Source organism: Cygnus olor, chromosome 3 (assembly GCF_009769625.2).
Source record: "Cygnus olor isolate bCygOlo1 chromosome 3, bCygOlo1.pri.v2, whole genome shotgun sequence".
Lineage (NCBI taxonomy): Eukaryota > Metazoa > Chordata > Aves > Anseriformes > Anatidae > Cygnus > Cygnus olor.
This window is the reverse complement of record NC_049171.1, coordinates 48,776,964-48,799,715: the sequence shown is the minus strand read 5'-3', so window position 1 is coordinate 48,799,715 and position 22,752 is coordinate 48,776,964. Positions and strand designations below refer to the sequence as shown.

The 22,752-nt window shown below is 39.0% G+C and overlaps 1 protein-coding gene across 3 annotated transcripts in view; it reads right to left on the bottom strand.

Annotated features, from left to right (window-relative positions):
- Nucleotides 1-21,823, bottom strand: part of LOC121067299 — an 89,974-nt gene extending 68,151 nt beyond the window's left edge. The window contains exons 1-14 of one of the 3 annotated variants that reach the window (XM_040551601.1): nucleotides 21,535-21,823; nucleotides 17,632-17,859; nucleotides 16,172-16,244; nucleotides 15,841-15,951; nucleotides 15,098-15,211; nucleotides 13,269-13,463; nucleotides 12,536-12,644; nucleotides 9,770-9,927; nucleotides 8,583-8,735; nucleotides 8,126-8,227; nucleotides 6,197-6,358; nucleotides 3,067-3,176; nucleotides 2,673-2,805; nucleotides 2,334-2,537 (exon numbers count right to left, since the gene is read on the bottom strand). In XM_040551601.1, the coding sequence (XP_040407535.1) occupies nucleotides 2,334-2,537; nucleotides 2,673-2,805; nucleotides 3,067-3,176; nucleotides 6,197-6,358; nucleotides 8,126-8,227; nucleotides 8,583-8,735; nucleotides 9,770-9,927; nucleotides 12,536-12,644; nucleotides 13,269-13,463; nucleotides 15,098-15,211; nucleotides 15,841-15,951; nucleotides 16,172-16,244; nucleotides 17,632-17,783 (1,776 nt within the window). In that variant the 5' untranslated portion in view covers nucleotides 17,784-17,859; nucleotides 21,535-21,823. The remainder of the gene's footprint in view (nucleotides 1-2,333; nucleotides 2,538-2,672; nucleotides 2,806-3,066; nucleotides 3,177-6,196; nucleotides 6,359-8,125; nucleotides 8,228-8,582; nucleotides 8,736-9,769; nucleotides 9,928-12,535; nucleotides 12,645-13,268; nucleotides 13,464-15,097; nucleotides 15,212-15,840; nucleotides 15,952-16,171; nucleotides 16,245-17,631; nucleotides 17,860-21,534) is intronic. The other 2 variants (XM_040551599.1, XM_040551600.1) reach the window with 2 other exon arrangements.
- Nucleotides 21,824-22,752: the final 929 nt, after the last annotated feature.

Here is a 22,752-nt window from a genome sequence, read left to right as displayed (position 1 = left end):
CTACAAAACTGGGGAGTTCTCACAAAACACCAAAAAAAAGATTTTCTCCCTGCACTGTTTGTTGTGAGAGACATATTCAAAGACTACCATGACTTTTTAAAGACATCTTATTCCATAAAAACATTAATACCCAGCTGTATGTGTATAGAAACAAATCAAGCAACTAGATATTTATGTGAGATTTTTTGCCTGCAGGTTTTGATTTTCCTCCTGTAACTCTGCTCAGGTTTACTGAGGCTTAGCAAATCCCTTTTGGGTTATAAAATAACACTCATGCTCCTACATATATTTTATCTATTTTCTTCCAAGTTGAATCTCAGCAGGGGACAGAATGAATTTTATTTTAATGTAATGAATTGTTTGCAGGGCCTTCTGTCATTGAAACTAACATTGCTGATGACCTCCATCCCAAGCAGTCTGCTACTGAGGGTGCAAAACTGCTTCAGACTCTCAGTTTCAAATGTATTTTGTGCTGAGCCATCATAATGGCTCAGATTACAATTTGAACGGATTCATAACACAATTTTGGACATAGATTAGATGTTGAAAGTATTTAAAAAACAGTGCCATACGGTCCTGGTTTTATAGCATGCATCAGAGAGTATGTCAGATAGGTCTCAATTAGTTTGCTAGGAAAATGGCTCTATTATTGTTTCAGTTCTTGGGAGACAGTCTGTGCAGTATATTAAAATTTTTTTTAAAAAAAAAAGAAAATTACATTAGAAACTGTTGTTAAGGAAATACTGTTGTCCATGCTTTTAAATTCATTGCCAATTAAACTGTAATAGGATTAGTAAATATTTATCTAGGCTCTAGTTGAAGTTCAAGCATATATATCCATATCTATGTATTACTCTAGGGGAAAGAGAGGCCATGGTGAAACAACGCCTCCCTCACTGCTAGGGGCTCTTTGAAGTATCTCACAGATAATCACCAGAACAGTGAGTGCTTAGATAGAAGGTCAGGATTGATCTTTGCATCATTTCTCCCACTTTGCAACAGGAAAAAGGGAATGAAAATAAAGATGGATTATGCACAGTTCTTCCAGAATCAGAAGAACAGTTTGTCACAATGCCTGCTTCCAGGAAAACCGAATTCTCCACTGGAAAGAATAATTTTTTAATTACTTTTTCTGACCTGAAAATTTGAAGATGCTCAGCCAGCCCATTCAATATTGATTAAATGGAAAATCACAATTTTCTAGTTCCAAGTACCTTTCCATTTAGGAAGTTAAGTGGTTGGGTTTTTAAAGATGTTCAAAGGATAAAAGTGTCCGTATTAGAAATAAAACTAAAGATACTTTAAAAGTATCAGTAACTTCATCTCCTCCCCAAACATTTTATTTCTAAAGAGGTTTAGACTTTTTTCATGTTTAGAGACAGGAAGGTTTTTTGGGGTGGGGTGGGATTGTTTTTTGTTTGTTTTTTAAGGCTTAATGTAAGAAAAAACGTGGGCAGGAAACCTACTTCCTTTTTAGTTATAGCCATAATTCCTCCATGAAGTAGCAATGTGTTTGTTTCTATGCATTTCTACAGCAAAAACAAGCAAACAAGTCTTCAGTAAAGTGCTGAAGAAGTAAAGTGCTGTAGTGCTTCTTTAGGATTTTTATGAGAATTTTGAGCTGAGTGTTAGGTAGCAGAGATGAAAAGAAATTTTACAGCTCAAAAGACAATACATTTTATCACATCAAACCACTAATATCAGCATGATATATTCATTCTGTTTGGTATATTTTACAAAAAACGTGGGGAAACCAAAGCTTGATAACTTGATAAAGCTTAGGAATTTAATTGAAATTATTTTTTCCAGTCTGTGAAGGTCAGTGTACTAATTTTAGCAGTTCAACCACATACTCTCATCTGAGGTTTAAAACAATAAACCCTAAACTGTACCTACATCTAAATAAATCATTTCCTTAGATCACAAAATGCCTCAGATTTCTCAGGAACACCTACTCTGTGTAAAAATCCCACATTATAAAGGTCTTACTTCAAGCAAGCCAGCAGCACCAGCCTAAGTTAATGGTTATCTGGCCAGCGTTACTGACACCGTAGTACTGCATGCCTGAAGCTTCTCATAGGTTTGTTACAGACCGCTGGCAGATATAGGTACAAAGTCCATAAATGCAGGACACATGGTTTTGAGGAACAAGTTACACTGAATCTCTCTGGTGACTCAGCAATTTATCACAACACAGTTTGCATGGAAGTACAAGGTGAGATTAGACACTTCAGCTGACGTACATGCTTTGGAAGACTTATGGCTAGGTCTGCCAGCCTTAAGGTCTACTTAGGGCTAGGTCCGCTAGGCTTAAGGCTAGGCTGACTACTCACCTTGTAGTCAGCTGGCGTGTAGTGAATATAGGGTTGAAAGCGCAGACCACCAGAAACACCAGTGCCTCCTTTGGCAGCATTGACCCAGGAGGTGTCTTCTGTGCTGGGAATTAGATGACCAGCCTTGAATGAGAGGCCTGAGGTACTGATGGTCAGGCTTCTCTCCACAGACCTGAAATAGTTCAGGATCCCCAGGCATACTCGCTGAAACGAACCAGAACAACACACAGTTGTGTCTGCAGTTGGATGACAGCCCCCATTGTAAAAAAAACAGCAACTCTGATCCATAAAGATTTTAATTTTTTTTTTTTTTTTTTTTTTTTTTTTTTTTTTTTTTACCTTTAGCTCTCGGAGCCTCAGGTGACGTAGGAGAAGAAAGGACAGGTAGGTTCCTCTTGTCACCACATGCTCCTTGTTAGCAATTGTTCCTTCTTCCAATCCTAGCAGCTGCAAGGTGCTCGTATAACTATACCTTTTTCCAGACAGAAAAAAATGTAATTATGTTTTTCTTACTCAAGGAGATTTCTAAACATTTTTAAAGTAAAGACTTTCGCTATGTCTGTTGTCTAAGAGTATGCCACTACCTCTGGGACTCACTGTCATGGAAACCTACAGTTTCGAATAATGAAGAAGAAGAGGATGGCACTACTGCTTCCATCAGAGAAATATTGGCTGACATTTTTCTTCCTTCAGGTTTTATGAAATGCATACATATATACAAGAACATTTTTACCCTCTTTCGCTCCTCTTTCTGTAGGATCCTGGGGGCTTACTGGAGCTGGTGCTTTCTACATCCTCCTCACCGTGAGCCACAGCTGTGTGATCATCCTCAGTACTTAGTTCCTAGTTACAACACATACTGTTAAAGACTGCTTTGGTAAGTATGCTTATGCTTATCACTTAACAGCTTTATGCATAAGATTTATTTAAAAAGGAAAGGAACTGCCATACAGGAACAAATTCATAATCCATCCAGCTGTGAAATTATGGTGCCATAGAAGTACTCAATATTTGATTGCTTTCCAGTCCTTAGTGTTTTATCCTTATAAAATCCCTGGGCTGTATGAAAGAACTATCCCCATTTTAAAGACAAGACAGCAGCAAGGGTCAAATCAAGGAACTCTTCCAAAAAAGTTCAGAAAATCTGTTTCATCAAAACCTCAACCCAACAATGGTTAGTTACATGTTTGACCTACTAATCTTTCTGTCTTTTCCCTTCCAGTAAAAAATGATTTCTGGGCTCCAGTAAACGATAGGCTGAGGCTGGGGCAAAGTCATAGTGTGGCAACAAAGAAGTAACATCAGACGAGGCTGTGGAAAAGTTTTACTGTGATGTGTACAAAACATCTCCACCACAGTCATATACTAAAAGCCATAGTTAACATTCTGTAAAATTAAAAACAATCTTTGTTGTTTGTTTTTTGCCCCCTCACTCCTTTCCAGCACACTCAACAATGCAGTATGAACGGTAGCAGAAGGGCAGCAAACAGGAAAGTATGTATACTTGCCTTGTTATCAACTCCAAGGCTTTCTCACATGAATCAGGAGTTACTCCACCAACATCAGTGAAATTAAATTGGCATTAGTACCAGTGTAAGTGAGAAGATTGCTATGAGTCACACAATATTTATTAATTGTGGAACATTATGGGCAGTGATTTACTAGGCGCCATCCAATTAATTTCAGCAAATAATCAAGTTCACAAGAAAAATTTGTCCTCTTAACCCGCTTCTCTATCCCAATTTATTTTACTACTTCATTTGAACTTGGATGGCGTAAGTTGGAATACTTTTCAGTGTGCTAAGGATTTTATAATATTGATTCTGGCACTGTTTTTTTCTGGTTATCACAAATCATATTAATATTCACAAATATTAATTCACAAATTGGTACTTTTAAAAAGGCACATGTACAAGCAACATAAATGAACTCCAGACTTGGTTGACTGTTATATAAATTTGCAAATTGACATGAGTATGTTACCTCCAAAAATTCCTTCAAGGCAAACAAATCATGAGAAACTGTCAAACACTGATACAATTTTTTTTATAATCCCTGCAATGATAGATTATCTGTTAACCGATTTTTCTATTCTTGTCTTTCTCCCAACCATGACCATCCTCATTCATCCTGTTCCTGTTGATTCCAATGTCTAATTTCTCAAATTTTAGAAATACTAGGTCCTTCGATTACTATTATTTAAAGTAACGTGAGCTTAAATAGAATTATAATAGTTTTGTGAATCAACAGCAGTATTTTTGCATCTCTGTTAAATATCAGTGTAATTATTTGAACTAAGCATGAGATGAAGCATGTCCACTTAAAATTTCCACGTTAAAGCGATACAGAAAATGCTGTTTTAAATATGCCAGTGAACTGACTAAGAAGCCTGATGCCATATATTTGGGTAAAAGTTGAATTTTGTTTTTAAAAACACTGGGACCTACATAGTGCTTTTCTTGTGGAATATGCTAAGTTTAGCCTTGCTATACCATCATGACCAGGCTGATTTCAAAATTAGGTTTTTAATTAACCTAATGCTACTGAGATCAGTCATGTCCCTTGCAAAAGTACTCTTTCCCAGTCCAGTCATGGAGTCAGTGTACTTGTCAGGAGAGGTACAGTGCAAATTTATTTCTTCCTTTTTTTAATTAATCATTATGTACTTTGCATTAGTCAGCCTAATGTTTTGTGTTTTTTTTTTTTTCCTTTTTTTTTTTCTGAAGTTTCATTAAGTAATCAAATATTTCCTGTATCCTGGGTTAAAGTCAGCCTGAGGTAAGAAGAATTGCATGTTTTTGCATGTGGGGAGCTTTTCCTCACAAAAATATGTGGGTTTATTTTTATACACTGAGTTGGTAGCAGACTTGGAGCAGATTCATCAGCAGGAAGAAGGGAATGAGGAGAGACTAAGTGATGTCTTTCTGCCTCTGCTCCCCTTCCCCTGCTTCTATATATCACCCACTGCCCTCTCCTTGATCCTGACCACAAGCAGGGGTGCAGGACCTTCTATTTGACATAGGGGCTGCATCCAGCTCCAGTAGCCAAGACTTTTCCTCTTAAAATAAACAAACAGTGGAGCAAGGAGATTCTTCAGCCCTTTCTTAATTTGCCCAGGGCCCACTGGTGCAGGCAGCCTGGCACTGGTATAGTGAGCCAAATGAAGCATTTGACTGGAGATACAGGAACTTCTGATATTTAAAACTTCTGTATGTAATGCTTTTACTTTCGTTAAAGCAGCAGCTGTGAATGACTTCTGAATCAGAAGGGTGATAAACAGGTAATCAAAGTCCATCAAAGGAATACCTTCTGATTCAGACGATAAGTAACAGAGTTTGAGTATGCCATATAAGAAATGCCACAAATTTCCCAGATACCAGAGAGGCAGACCCTACTTCTTACTCACTATGCTGTCAGTTAGGCCATTTGTCTTTTTTTTCCCCCTCCCCGAAACTTGAAGATCTCTCACAACTTCTTTTCTTACAGCTACTGAACCTCCTCAAGGCCATGTCCACAAATTCCACTTCCTCCTTGAAAAGAGGAACTTGTTCTCTTGCAGGTGTGAGAACAGGTCCCTACACAAAGCAGATATCTGCTATCAGATTCACAGGTGCTCAGCTGCTGGATGGCCTCCAGCAACTGCTGCACAGCCCCTAGTAAGCTCCAGGGAAGAGAGGGCGTCATGTATGTAGTTTGGACAAGCAACCATACATTGCAGCTGGGCAGATCTTGTGTAGCAAGTAAAAGGAGACTGAATTTTGAAAAAGGGAGACTTATCAGTTAGAAGAGCCCCCTATCGGAACTGACAAATGCTTGCTAGACATGTTCATTGACTATTATTCATCCTTTCCTCTTCCAAGTACCTGGTGATGCTCAGTGAAGGCATAGACTTCCTTCCAGATATGATCGTAACTCGGCTGTCCTGAGGCATGAGAAGTGGCAGAACCTGACTGCAAAGCATGCGGTTTGAGCACCACTGCTGCATGATTCTGGAGACCCTCCATCACCCTCTCCATGTCCGAAACCTTTAGACAAACCACATCAAATACAGAGGAAAGATTCATAAGGCAAACAAGTCAGCATGCCAGAAAGCGAGTCCGTCAATTCAGAGCATCTAGTGAGGGAGCACAGCATTGCCCATTACTGCTTCGCCTTTATTTGGGAAAGCTGTCTGCTGCCCACTCTCTGGGGTGAAAATATAGAAATGGACTTGTCTGTCATTGCATACTGAAGGAATGCACTAGACAGTAAAGGATACAGAAGCACTTTTTTTCTTACTGAGATTTGTGGAGGGGTGGGACTCCTGGGTAATTCCTCTCTCTTTTGCTGTTACTCCTCATCTTTAAGGAGGTATGTATATTTCTTGACCAAAACCAAAAATACAATATTTGCTGAGCAAACCACTATGGGAAAAGCAAGGAGAATGATTCTTTTCTTCATTGTCTCAGTGAGCTGAAAAGCCATTTTTTAACTTTTGTTAGTGGTGATGACTGCTTTTACCCAAGCTTTCCAGAGAAATTATACACTGTGGCAAGATCTGAAAGAATGGTTTCTTTGTGAAATATCTCGCATGGTGAAAGGGTCTGAAAACAGGAGTCATAAAAGAAAGCTTATTTTAGTCCTAAATTAAAGAAAAAAACTACAGTAAATACCTAATCTTGTACTGCCGAAAACACGGTAAATAAAACTTGTCACGGTACAAAAGGTAATTTTTGAAAAATATATCTAATCTTGCAGGATTTTTTCATCACTTGTTTCAAATATACAGTTTGAAGAACATAGTCATGCCTTAGCAATGAAACGAGAGGCAGTAATCTCACCATCTGATTGACAGATCAGTTTTGTATTCTGAGGTATTTATACAGACCCAGTCCTATAGTACTAGCTCACCATCTTAAGTGTATTAATCCTCCTCATCCTTTAAGAGGCAGAGAACACCTGTTACACCAGTTTTACAGATGAGGATGCCAGACACATGAAAATGTCACAGGAAAAATGTGATAAGACTCCAGTAAGCCCTGCAGTCCCTCCATGCATTTGCAGCAGGTGTGAATGAGCAGAGCTTATTGGGCACACACAAGTCAGCCCTTCAGCCTTACAGGGTACATTCAGTAAATATGATTTAATTAGGACAAATGAATATTACTCTTTACAGTTGAAAGTGATTTGCAAGACAATGATGTGAAGTGTTACAGGTCCCTAAAACCTGCTGTGGATGCAAAGCAGGCCTGATCTGCGAATGTGCTTGAGGGCAGGCAGCATAGATGGAATTGGGCTAGCCTGCAGGACATGTCCAAAATGGCCAGAAATGGCAATATATCACCAGAATCAAGAGAACCTGTGAAGCTCATTTACCTCTCCGTAGGTCACAAGCAGTCTGTGTTGTGCCTTACCAAGTTTTAGACTTGTGCCTCACTATAGGAGCATCTCCCTTGTCTTTTGACCACAGGCCTGAACCTTGGTCAAATGAAAAAAGAAAACTGAAAACAAAAACAAGCTGTTCTGAGCAATTCCTTTACCACTTTTGACACAAATTCTGGGGCTGACTTGACCTGACTTAGGTGAACTTCAGAGCTTTTGAATATTTATGCAAGTGTTCAAGCTGCGTTTTGAAACCACTGAACTGAGAAAGAGGGGAAAAGAAATCTATCTATAGCACCTTAGTAATGCATCTTTAATGAATTTAGGCACATACAGATGATACACAAACCTGAGGCAACCTTTCTCTAGATATTCAATTTCCCTGAAAGTGTACAATAAATAAAATAACTTTAAATGAGAAGTTATATTACCTCTACAAATTTTGAATGAAGGTCCATCATCTTATCCACTTTCTTCCATTGTTTTAGTTTTATCAAAAGCTTCTGCTGCCAGGGATCTACTTTAGGCTTAATCTGTTTGACATAAAAATAACCACATAATTCATGAATATCACTACATGTTTTTGGGATAAGAGGCAATATTTAGTAAGGAAAGTGCAATATATTCACTTTTACTTTTTATTTTCAACAGACATGAACAGGGGCTCTTGACTATGCAGATATATATGCTATACTATATATATATGCTATATATATATGTATGTTATACTTGAGTATAGCAGGTACTTAAGGCCTGAAGTGTTCCAAGATCATCATTCTATTTGTCAAAAAAAAAACAATTTATTTCTTGAAATATCTTGGTACATCCTGAAGACTGGCTAGGACTTTTTACTAAGACAATTAAAAAAGGAAAGTTCCTCACAATTACCTTTAAAAAGGGAATCCAATTGGCTCTCTTCTTCAAAGCCCTGGTTGGATCTATCATGCCCCATTTATCTGATCTAGAAACCTCTGCGTCATAAACTGGAAATGTTCTCATCGTCTGCTGTTTGCAGAAGATGCTTCTAAACTTTTTGACAACCTGAAGTATAAAAGGAGATGGCACAGTTATAAATTTCACAAGCAGCATATTAAATTCTATGAAAAGTAATAATGCATATAATCAGCTGAAATAAAATAAATAACTGAAATGGTCAAGAGACAAAGGAGACATTTTGGTTCTGTTTTTTTCTTTTCTTTCCAGCAGGCAAAATGAAACTCCCTGCTATTAACTCCAGAGCCTCCAAAAAGAAGACTAGGATTTTCAAAAACAATTACTGACTTCTAGTCAAAGTCAATGGTAAATCTATCATCATGAACTCTGGTAGGAATAGCATTCACCAAGAGGAGGTTCTTTGAAAATCCTATTCAAAAATGAATAAACCACCACTGGCCTACAGTGAAGGTAATTTGCATTATTTCCTAGCCTGTACTTATCTTGGGTAGTTCAGTGATTTCACCAGGGCAAGTCAAATTTGATGGCAGACTTACAGACCAGTTTATGTAACCAAACCTTTGCCCTTTTCATCTGTACCCCCAGCTCCACTACAGGCCATGGTTTGTAAGACAAGACAGATATTTAAAGGCAATGTTATTTATGTTTCACAGCTATACATCTCCTTTGGGCCCTGAACACAAAGTGGAGGTTTGGGGTTGGTTTTGCCTAGTAGGTGACAGAACAGATGAAAACCAGGTTTCCTGCTGATAACCCCTGACTGTGGCAGCTTGGCGAAGTCCCGCATGATGGTGTGCAGAAGCCGACCTCTAGTGGAAGTACCACAGCTCTGGGATACACAACACAAGGGCAGGAAAACTCAAGAAAAACACACAAAAGGCACGAGTGAGAGATGGGAGAGCAAAGGTACACACTCAGAGCAATAACACTGAAAATACAAATTCTGCAGAACTGTCAGCATTTGTCACAGCTTAATGGGAACAATCCAGGCTTTTCTGCCACTTCCCGTCAAGAACAAAAGTGACCATAACACAAAACACTGACATGTCATAAAAGGAACTTCCTTCCGTACTTTTAAAGACTTTTTTTCCCCTAAGTATCAAGAAATGCATTTCAGTTACCAGGGAAAAGAGCTCCATCTCATTAGCTGGGTTCTTGAGATCCTCAAGGTTGTAGTCAATACCAAAGTGAGCCATCAGAAGCTGGAGCTGGGGTCTCAGCTCCTTGGTTTCAGTGCTGTGCTGTGGCAAGGACACCGGATGCACTTTGTGGCAGGATTCTGCAAAAAGCCATAATCAGACCAGCTGGAGAACATTGACATTTTAAGCAACATGACTGCAAAGAGTACTGTCACTGCCCTTTGCTTTGCATCCACCAATGACGTAATTTTCTTTTTCCAAATTGAAGCAGATATATGCCAGAGAAAGGAGGGAGGGAAAAGCCCACACTCATACAGATTTTTATTTTTGTTTTGCTTTTAGGAAAGGGCCTTCCACCATACCCTGAAAGTCTAACAGCCGTTGCAGGTCAGGTCACCTCCATGGTCCTTGGAGGAGTGCCTATCTTCTAGCGTGGAAAGGATGCCAACTAACAAATCCTACTGCCTGAACAAAGAGTCATAGCTCAGGGGTGTACAGCATTCTTCTCACACACACACACCTCCCAAATCTTCACATGCCACAAGAACTTCAAGTATGTTACTATTTTAGGGTTATCACTCCTCCAGTATCTGATACTGGCATGATGCTGTTATCAAAAACTTCTGAAACAAGGGTGTACTAGGGATGGCTGAGTGGCCTGGTATCTGTGTTGAAGAGTCTTGTCTGCAGCATAGCACCCATTTTTAGAAAAACTGAAATGTTTTCTCCTCCTTTACCTTGTCTCAGGTTTGCTCAAGGCTTTGGTATTCCTTCACCTTTTATCAGACAAAACTACTGTGTTCCTGTATATTTTGTCATCTTTTCATCTCTTTGAGAAGTAAGTTTAACTCTGTCTTTTATGTAGAATCTTACAGTTTGCCCTGTGACACCACTTTCCTCTACAGAAAGATTACCACTATTCCAACTGCTTGGTTTCTGTCTCGGGCCAAGCCATAACAAACTGCAGCTCTGTATCTGCTACTTCTTTTCCAAAGAATTTTGAAAGTCTGAAAAAATGCCAACTCATTCTCCTTTACCCAATACTGATGGCTACTGCTGATACACACAATGATTCTAATAGGTAAGTTACTGCTTGCGAAAGTTCAGCAAAACTCTTGGGGTTTAGTGGAACTACACGTAATCTAATTTATTATCTCATTGTTTCAGCAATAAAGGGCCATCTGCTCTTCTGTTCCATGCTTTACTTCATCTTTGTTTTTAATGTCTTGTTTAATCATTCTGTTGTTTCATCTGTGAAGCTCAGATCTAGCGAGGAGATGAATGAAGCTTATGATGGTAATATGATACTGTGCCTCGAATATTAGATAACTAAATACTGAAGATCAAAATGAGCTTGATCACTTCTGAGTTGCTTTTTAAATACCAGTAAGCATCTGTTTCTCAGCAAAATGAATGGCTCGCATGAACCCTATAACATATTGGAGGTCTTGTGCCCTTCTCCATGCATTATTAGCCCACCATATGTGGGATCATGGCTTATCCCTCCCTCTCCTATCCCACTCGTGAGATAATGTGGCCTGTCTGAGAGGCTTCATCAGGGAAGAAGGGTTTAACTCTCCTCTCCCCGTGCCTTAACACTGGTAGTGCTGCTTTCCAGGTGCAGTGCTGCCATGCCATGCCTGGGACCCCTCTTGGGCTATGGAGAGAAAGAGTGCTGCACCAGCAAGGCCAGTTAGACCAGTCTGAGATTAGGTAGACAGCTAACTAAGAGCTAAAGGCCCTGCATCTTTCCCAGGTAAACGTGTACTCTCCTTAGCACTGTTCTTCATCTCTTCCCTTACTAAACTGTTCTCCATGAAGTGTCACTCACAGGGCAGTGCCATTCCAGGCCAGAGTTGTGGCCCGCTCCCCCTTGCAGGCCCACAGGCGCACACCTTGTGGTAGAAGTTTTCAGTGGAGAAAGGGAAGGGGGAGGACAAGTCCCAGCCCCCTTCTGTTCCTCCATCCCAGGCAGTCCACTTTCTGACTGCAAGGGGGAGGCATAAACCCTGCCTCACCCCCAGGAGAGAGGAAGGGGCTGTGCTTTTCCAGAGACAGTCCCGTGTGCTCCTACAGTGCAACACCATTCCCACTCTGTAAAAAGCACAGGTTAAATTATAGGGTTTAAACACTCTGCAACAGGAATGCTGTCGGGCTAAGTACCATTCACGTGGGTAATTCCACATAAGCAACATCACTCCCTTCCTTCAAAAGGAAAGAGAACTTGAAAATAACCACAAGGAGATTTTTCTAGAGATAGTTCAGTATGGGTCTGAGAACAATAGCTCTCTTTTCTTAGTTTCTCCAGAAACTGGCCACCCACTGAAATATTTTAAATAATATCTTTGCAGAAAGTTGGAAGGCTGAGTTTCAGGGTTTGGCATAATCAGGACAACATCCTGGATTCTCCACTGAGCTGATCCCACAAGTATTCTTCTGAACTGCCTGTTTCTGCAGCCCAGTGCACTGCGAGGCCAGAGCAGCAACCGCCACAGATTTAGGGCTCCACACTTTGGAATTTGGACACCAGATTTCCAGGATTCTTGCTGAATTTAAAAGCCATGCTCCAAATTTCTCAAGCATATAAACCAAGGACAACATTCAGTATTTCCCACATTTGCACTGTTGACCTTTCTTAAAGAACATACATAAACAAATGCATTATCCGTAGGACTTTTAAAGGAAAGCTGATCATTTCTCACCATTTCTTAAAACTCTTGAAGAGGAAAACATTAATATTCAAAATACCTGAATTCTTGTCAAAAGCACTTAATTTGTCCCAGTTGCCTGGGATCATATCAGGACATTTCTCATCAACCACATTCAGTCTATGAGAAGCAGGCAAATGCTGGAGAATCTGGATTTAAAAACATATTTGTTGTTATTCTAAGTCAGTTAGAAGGCATACAACTATTCAATTGCAAACTTAGTAATAAAACACAAAAGTGAAAAAAACATAGTTATCCGTTCTGTATAATTATAGAAGTTCATTCACTGTCAATGACTTGTAGCACTAATAAAATCATTAAAGAAACTAGATAAAATAAGGATGTATTCAGATTTGTCTTCAAAAAGCAACAATTAAATACTCCTCAAATCTACTAACTATTCATCAAGATGACTCAACCGTTTCATAACATTCTGCTCTATCAAAACAGCATCAGAGTAACAATATGGAAAAAAGCCTCTCAAGCTTTCTCCTTCTCATTCTAGATCTCCTTAAATCCAAGAAGCCCAAAGCTGTTTACCCTGCAGCCAGAGAACTCATTATTCCACTTACAACAATGACAAAGCTGAATTTAGGTGTTTTCTTTCCAGCAAAATCAGTATGCTAAAAGAACCAAAAGTCATATGTATGGAGTTTGGCTCAGTACCTTCAAACCTCTTTTACATTGAATTTTTATCTTTCTGAGTTTACTTTTTTACCCAAGATAAGAATGTTGTGCAATTATATTTTCACTGCTCAAAATGTTTGTCTTACCTGGAGAAAACGGTGAATGACCTTCAGAGAGTGTAGGTGGCACACTAACCACTGAGTGTAAATCATCAGATCCTCCTGTGTCACCACATTCACTGGATTTTTCTTTCCTGTCAGGAAATTCTCCCTTGCAGCTGAAAGCCTTGCAGCCCTCTGAACTGCATCATTGTATTCCTCCATGATGTAACTAACTCGCTGCTATTTAGGAATATAGAAGAGACACTATCATTTTTGCACTTGTGCATCTTCTCTTATTAGCTAGAAGACCATTGCATTCCGTAAGAAGTCTCAGTTTGAGAGTAATCTCTAAGGCTTATTTCCTTCCTAAATGCTTCAGAATGGTATTTCCAATGAGGAAAAGTGAATTTCAGTCTATATAGTATATCTCTTTAAGCAGCTAATACTGACTATAAGCAGACAGCTCAGAGTATACTAAGTCATGAAAGTGTGAATGCAGACAGATTAATAATAATGTTGAAGAACATGTAGGGATCCTTTCACGTGTTTTCTCCATTTAAATAGGCCAGACTCTTCAAGTAGCACCAGAAAAGGTGAGACTTCACATACAAGTGCCCTGCTCACTCAATATGTTCCTTTAAAAGACTGGGAAAAATTGCAATTTTTTTTTAAAAGCACATCTTGCTAATGTTGTTAGAGAGCTTCCCATTAGGGAATGGCTCATCTAGATGCTCATCTATGCTGGTCAGAGGCAGTCTGGAACTGGCCAAGAACTAGAAATGCACTTTGGCCATTTTCTACTCAGCATTTTCCTTTTTATCAATAATGGCAGAATGAGTTACTTAAGTAGTGTTAACAGCACAGGATCTGGATAAGCATGCACATAGTTTGCCACTTTCCCTGCCTGCACCAGAGAATCAGTTTTCTCTCTTTCCTGGCCTCAGCTCATACATTTCCCAAATAGCAAGTTGCAGTTCTGTTTCTTGTCATTAAGCTCATGTGGGAAAGTGGTGGATCTCTTTACTGTCTTCATTACCAAGCTCTACCACCATGATACCCAGCAGTCACAACCTCCAGAAAATTCCAACCACTCAAAGAGCAAAAGATTTACTGAGAATACTAGCACGACTGTGCTCAGCAGAAAATAGAGTTGTTGACAATAGAGATGATTTAATAGAAGATTCCATCAACAAGTATGAATTATAACTATAAAGAAGAATAGTTACATAGTGGCAAGGCAGTTATTTAAGCTATTCTGCTTGACATTTATTTGTGTCTGAAGAGGAAAAAACATTTTCACCTGTAAGAGAACTCAGTTTATTTGCAGCAAAAACTGCTTCTCCTGGAAAATTGAAAATATTGAACTGAGAAAAATAACTGCTATTAAAGTAAATAACAATAAAAGCAGAGATAAAAAGTAAAAACCCTCAATCTTCCTGAACTGGACTTGAGATGTTGCTTGGCTACAACTGCTTATATTTTTCAATAAACCATAACAACTGTAGTTAAATGGGGTTAAATGCCTATTACATACATAATATCCGTATCATGTACTAGCAGGTGGAAAACAAGGATGTGATACTCCAGGCAAGTATTGCATTGTTTGAAACCTTATGACTGGATTATATTAGAGGTCTTTTTCAACCTAAATGATTCTATGATTCTATTAAGCCATATAAACAGATGCTACCATAACAGATACCAAAATCTAAATATTAAGAAGTTTTATAAATTACCCTTAACATTAATAATATATATATATATATATTTTTTGATGTAAAAACAAAGCCATTGCTAACACTTGCTAGCAATGAAAAACATTGTTTTTCATGAACATCTACTAAATGTGCTAGAACCTACTTTTTGGACCCTACCTGATAGAGAGGATAAAGCTGCTCAATAACACTGCTGTGCGTACAAAATCTCTTCCATCTAAGCATGTGCAAATATTTACTCTGGACTAGCTGAGTGATTCTGTCTGTAAAAAACTTGAATAAAATCAAAAACAACCAACACATCACACATTAGTAAACAACAGTAGTTTAACATGATAGGAAACTTAAGCAGTATATAGATCATCATGAGCATCAGGCAACAACACCAAAATAATAGTTAATCAGTCAAAGACCCCTGTGCTGTTATTATTACTATTAATAACATAAACATTCTATACATTAATACTATGTTGGGTACTTAAGTTGTCTCAGTGGAAAAAACAACAACAAAACAACAACACTATTATTCTGGGAATGAAAAAAACCCACTTAGTACAAGGAAAATGGCAGAATTCCATCCACTGGGCCTAAAAATTTGAGCTCCATTTTAAAAATGAGAATAAAAATATCCCGCAATGCAGACATAATAGAACAGAGCAAAAGCAGCAGGGAAATATATGAACATTGTTCCAGCCCATCTGATCTGACTGAGATTCCCATTCTTCAAAGAAACAGAATAGGATTCTTTCACATCAGACAAGGAAATGTTTTAAACTGCAAGCACTAATACACTCATGCCTGTTTTCAGGAAGGAGTTGCATACCATTCTTATTTTAAAATCACAGTGCAACCTGCTGGGCTAGAAGAAACCTCCTGGAGCTTTGCACAAGCAGAAATCCTACCTGGTGCAGCAGCAGAGGCAAGCTTGCTGCTGTGTACTCCCTTCTCCAGCAGCTCTCTAACTCCCTCTGCATGACATCAGCCTGAATAACAAGGGATTTTGCCTCTGTCACCTGCAAACAGAGCATATTTTGAATATATTTCCTGAGTGGTGAATATAGAAAAATACTTAGGCTTTGAATTTAGTTGGGAGCTGTGACAAAGAAATATTACGGGCCCAGACTGTTTCTCATTCCACAAAACATATCACTTTTTCTGAATTTAATTTTCATTTTTGACTTGGTAAAGAGCAAAGTGACCTATTTTAAGCTAGTGTATGATTTAGCTACCTACCTGTAAGACTTTTTTCAGTATTATCTCCCTTTCTTTTCTGAAATAAGTTACATCCTTTGGAACTGGAACAGAGCTGCAGAGAAAAAGTTCAGTAGAATGTTACACACAAGCCTGTAGAAAGCAAACATTGTTAAGGCCCAGCACAACTCAAATGGTGAGGTCAACAGTAAGCGGGTTTAATGGTATAAAAACCTATACTAAAGCAGCATGATTTATTTAATTAGCAGACATTTTTGGCACACTAATTTCTTCCACCTCCATTTTCTTTAGTCAAAGTCTTTAAAAAGTCCATCTGGATGCTTGTCAATTCTATGGGCACATATGACAGCCCACAATTATGCAGCAGAGTTCCTTGACAAGCATCCTTCATAATTTAACCAGCTTCCTTCCTAAAATGCCTGCATCACAAGAGGCTGAGAAAAGTTCTGGAAGAAAACCATTTAATTTTCATGCATCAATAGACTTGCAGCAAGCATATGTAGCAAAATTTTTATTTAACTGAATAAAGATGAACGTGTGTAAATTTAAAACATAGGTGAAACCTGGACCATTAGAAAACTGCTTCTGAATCTTGGCCAAAAGTAATATATGGGAAATGCCACTGGAACACTTCAGAACCCTAGTGAGGTTGGACTGCGGGGGATTTTGTGATCATCTAGCACTCCAACTGCTCTAAGGCAGGAGAAGTAAATTTGTTGCTTTCAAATATTTGTCTACCTTGTTCTTAAAGGCCTCCAATCATGAATGGTCAGCAACATCCTCGACTAGACATCAGTGTTTAATTAGCACTGTATTTGGAAAGTTTGAATTTTAGCCCATGTTTTTCTGTCCTATTCATAAATGAAAACAGAAGTGTATTCCCCTTGTCTTAACAACAACTCCCATGTGTCTGAAGATTTATAATTCAGAGTGGAGTGAAGGCAGTAGTCCATCTGCTTTCCTTTCTGTCTCAAGTGTCATAGTCAAGACTGCTTGATGTCTGTTTTCCTTCAAATATTCTCCAGGTGGCCTACAGCATTCCTGAAGCCAAACCTGGGTGCACTGTCACAGTTTATATCTCATTATGCCTGAGGAAAGTAAGAGCAGCTGTCTTACTTGTGACCATTCTGTTTAGACATCCCAGCATTATGTTTAAAGCTACTTCCTCTTCACCACAAGAAAGAAATACTTAACATGCTAGGCAGATTTAAAGTTTTGTTTGCAATACATGACATGACATGGGATTTAGTTTATGCTTTCACATTCTCTTCCATTTCAACTGTAATGGTGGGGTAGAAACACAATGAAAAACCTGCTATTCCTGGTTCCCATGTATGCACTGAAGTCACTAAATTGAATATTTAGACATATATCTATATTATTAGAAAAAAAATAAAATAAAAGGAAAAAAAGAGAGAGAGAGATACAATGCTTTGTTATAATCTCACTGTCTCCTACATGCCTCAGGAAATTATCATTACCAGTATGCTCTGCTTGGTGTTCCCTGGAGTACCCCATTGTCTTCTATTTGTGCCTTCAACTCTGCCAGCTGTGCTGCTAGTTCTCTTTCCAGCTGCTGGACCTTCTCAGTAGAAGAGATCTTGTATACTTCATCCATTTTGTGTATTTCCATTTGGCAGACCAAAAGACAAAGCAGTCGAGAAGAGGAAGCTCCTTTCTCAAGAACAAATCACTTGTGAAATCTGGACCTGGAGAAATGTCTATGTAAATAGCATAAATTCCCACTCCTATATATTGTTTATATAAAAAAATATATATAAAAAAATATAAAATAAAAATAAAAAATATAATAAAATAAAATATAAAATAAAAAAATAAAAAATATATATAAACAGTATATAACACATAGCATCTTCATTAAAGAACTGTCTATTCAGCATTTCCTTTAACAATCTTTAACAAGAATTTTATTTTAATAACTGGAACAGAACTGGGTGGAATGGATTCTCCCCATTTTGAATACTAGCCTGAGGAAAACAGGAGATAACTGTTTTGGGCCAAGATTTTTCAAGCCCCCACCCTAATCCCACTAACAAATGGTATCTCCTCCCTCCTTCACCCAGTTTATTAAGGACACTCCAGAAACTTTAGATAATCAAAAATGAAATTTGATATGTCAAATAAAATATTTTACAAGAAAACAATTGAAACTTTAATTATTTTCCAAAACAAAAACCACTGACATTCAAAATCTATTTTTTTCGCTATTTCTCTCACCTGAAACTATTACTTGAGGTTGACCAGAATATAAGGAGTAAAAAAAACTTGCAAGAAATGCCACTTTTTGACAGATGTGCTGCCTGCAAGTAATCCCCTTTTACTAAGGTCACTCTGTTCTCATGGGAAACACTTTTTTTTTTTTTTTGAGAATTTCTAAAGTAGCTGTGCTCCCTTCCCCACATCTGGATTTATAGTTATTTACTACCTTGTCAGTTAGATATGTATCAATTAGAAAGCAAAAAAATAGGAGCTGTCTTTTTAAGGAAAAGAAGCAAGTCATTGAAGAAAGATTTGGGTTTTCTTTCTTGGGGGCAAAGGGGAGGAAGAGGCAAGTTCATTTGTAATCAACCACTAAGCAACAATCTGTAGCATCTGTTTCTCAGTGGTCTGCAGAATCTGTTCAGCAGCTGTGGGCATATGGTTTCTCCCTTTTTCTTAAACAAACAAACAATACAGAGGCTGAATACAGAAGTGTAGGATATACATTATTGCAGATCTTCTTGGTCAACAGTATCCTAAGGTCTCGGGCAAATTCTCGTCTCTTGTATTGAGACTGGCCTGGTAATAAGAGCTGCAAACTAAGCAACCAAGGAATTGGAAAATTCAGATCTCTGAACTTCACATGCAAGAGAAGATGGTTGTGCTTAAAATAAAAGCAGGGTAAAGAATTTGTAAGAAAGGATGGTGCAGCCAACAAAAAAGTTAAAGGCAGAGAATGAAAACAGGAAAAGAAACAAGTGCTGGGAAGCCCAGAACTAAAGCAAAGAATACCAGCTAAACTAAACACTGGTAAGGAAAATAAAAAGCAGACAATCCTTCAGCTATATAAATAAGAATGAAGTAAGAGGAAAAAAAAGATACCACTATGCAGGCAGTGGAGTTCAGATAAAAATCATTCAGATACGGCTGCAAACTAATAAAAATTACTTTGCTCGGGCTATGATATAGAAGATGGAACTAAAGTTGAGTTAGCTGAGGGGAGTGAAGCAGCAGGAATATAAATTACCACTTCTCCAGATAAAGCAAATTTTTTGGCAAAATAGTAAATCCGCCCATAAATAAATTCAACTTGCAGAAAGAACTTGTCTTAAGCATCAGCAAAATACACTTTTATAGTATAAGAACTGGGTACAAATAGTCTGCCTGGTTTCAGGTGCAACTCTATAGGTTTGTGAAAAAATTATAGAGTGAGATAGTATATGGTAGGGAAGGAAAGGGCTCCATAAGCCACAAAGACCTGGTAGTATTCTGCCTCTTCCTCAACCACAGAGCACTGAGACCCTGATGTCCTAGTTTCAGGTCAGTGAGACTGCTCTTCATGGGAGAGTTACACTGAGGGCGTTTTTGAGAAGGGTCCCCACACTTAGGCCAGTGCATGTGAGACTGGCATGAAGATAGGAGGACGAATGGTTGCAAGCTGCGTCATACATAGGACTCACAACTCATCAGCAGCGCTATACTTAAGCAGCACTCTGTCACCATAAATTTTGAAGAGTTAATCCAAGATTCCCAGAGATCAGTGGAAAAAGCTCCATGTTCAGTCAGAATTTATCTGACCAAAATCTATGTGTAACACAAATATCTTTATTTAAATTCATCACCCTAGGCTCCCTTTGTAGTCTGTAGTGAGAACCAGGTGTCTGGGATGAAATCCATCTGACCTATTTTAGCCGTTACCTCAGTGTGTGATACATCACACTTCCAGAAACTCTTACTTCCTCTGCCAACTTCAGAAAGACCAAGGGAACCACAAGGGGAGCCTGTGGAGCTTCACATGAGCACCGGCCCCATGACCCAAGGACTTCCAGAAGCTTCCATAGGCCCCAGCAGCAGACACTGGAGAGGCAGCCTTGCCCACTTCAGTACAGGCGTGTTGAGCAAAACAGCAAATGCTTCATCAGAAATAAGAGCATATGTTTTATTATCCCCACTTCCTTGTTTTTCTGCTATAAAAATCACCATGTGTTTGTATGGTATTCTTATTCTGGGAACGTCTTTCGGTCCACATAAACATCTGCACTCGGTTACATTAGCTGCTATCCAAATCCCAACGAGATCCTGCTCTGATATTTTGCTAGGAGTGTTTTTGCCAGCTTCTATTCCCAGAACACACTGGATTTATAGCTATGTCCAGTCTCTAGCTTTGCTGGTTAGAAGATTGTAACACACATTTTCAAACTGAATGCCTTTTGTACTGGGAAAAAGTCTTTCCAACAGGCTTAAGTAACAAGCCATTAATTTGTGCTAGCATATTTCATTAGCAGCAGGAAAGTGAATTATTATTGGATCCAATCTGCTGTTCTGTATTTTTAATTATACTGTTTGACCTACATCTTTTGTCCAATTTCCGTAAAGTCTAGCCATAAAATACGACCCTAGATTAAAATACTAACAAAACCTGTTGTCAATGATCATTCTTGCTGTGGCAATTTTGCATAACTCAGCATAAAAGAGCCAGGATTTTGAGTAAATAAACCAATTAGTCTTTTTTTGGGATCACTGCATGTTTTTGTCTGCTGCCCTTTATAGCTAGATTCAAAACATTTATAAAAAAAGGAATATACAGTTTCACTCAAGACAAACAAGAACATACAAGATATAAATCAAAACAAGAATCTGTAAAAGAGTAGAGCAAGCATTTACTAAGCCAAAACATACTGTTCTTATAAAAAAGACTTCTCTAACCACAGTGCTTTCTCCAAATATATGTTTATGGAGTCCAAGGCCAGCACTTTTAGAGCATTCAGATCCCGCTGGAATCTGGGTGCCTGATCCCCTTGGGACCAGGACCTTGCCAGCACTTGAGCACAAAGTTCACCTCATCACTGCTGTTCTGTATCATCGCTCATTGCTGTGTATCTCTCTGAAGGCTTACCTTATGCGGTTGCCAATTGCTCCAAACTGTGAATGTGCTAATAAATAAATACACAAGCTGATTCCCAACCCCTCCCTGCCCAGCTGCTGACAGGACTTGTTTTAGCAGTTTTCCCTTTCCCTCCAGCCCCTCGCCCCACAGAATGGCAAACAGGGCAGCTTAATTCTGGGCTCTGGGACCAGCTATCCCCTGTCAGCAGGCAAGCAGGCACATTTTGAAGCCCTGCTATTCAAGGCTTTCATCACTGAAGCACTGCCCCATCCGATACCTGTCTGACTGCCTGCCGCCAAGCTGCTGCCCTCCGCCACAGGGAGAGCACGGGCCCTCCAGCTCCAGCACCAAAATGGCACCTTCTCCCCCGGTTTCCAAAGACAACACAAACACCAGGTCAGGACGCAGAGGGAGCAGGTGACTGATGTGCAGACACCCTGCCCGGGCAGGCCCAGCTATCCCTATAGCAACCCCAAGCTACCAGAGCTGTGACTGCCTCAGGCCCCACCTGCAAGGCCCCGGGGCCTTCTGGCTCTCACTCCTGCCCATTTTTACACGTTTGGGGCAAAATGCTGCCAATTTTTCTCCCTCAATCCAATGTCTGAATGTTTTCATGTCAGGCTGGACCTCTGCATGAAATACAATGCTTTAGGCTCCTTAAGGCATGACGAGCCCTTCTCACTTGCTCTCCCACTTGCACATACAGAGCTTCAGAGGATATTTAACTACCTCTAGGAATAGCAAAGGCTTATCTCGTGGCAGCAGGATACATGCAGTCTGAAAATGTTAATAGCAGAAATACTCATTTTTCTTTTGTCTCCACTATCAGCAATTCCAGCATCCAGAAACATGTAAGCCTACCTCAGAAATGCTATCCATACCAGGAAAATACCATGTTTAGAAATGTGTTCAAGCGCTTTTAAGCATACGATGTGCTTTTCTAAGCCAGAGAGAATCCATAACAAAGAAGGAAATGTAGAATGGAAGAAATTCTTCCCCAGGTATCTGCTGAAAAACCTGGTTTCCCACAGTCCTAATAAAGATGTTTATGACATATAAACTTCACTACCCACCTCAAAACTGCCACAAAAAGCTCTCACACACAACTCCTGTCAAAGATTGTAACAGTTCTAAATTTAAATTAATTGTCTGAAAAATGTCACAACCCTTTCTCTTGTCAGATGCCAGAGCAAAACAGTGATTTGAAGACCCAACTTTGCATTGTGACTACAAATCATTACTAGCCTTTCCTCAAAGCCCTAACAAGAGAACATACTTCCAGTTTTTTTCTTACCTGTAGAGGGGCTTGCAAAGACCACTTCCTTCTTTTCATACCTGAGATATGCAGTAGAACATTTATGAAAAATGAAAACACTTTTTTCTTCCCCTACCCCTGTCCCTCCTCATTCTTGCATCAACCTGGGTGCTAAAAGAAATTTTACAGAGCCATAACCACAGTCTTGGAACAGCAGGCAAACCAATATTCTCCCCCCAG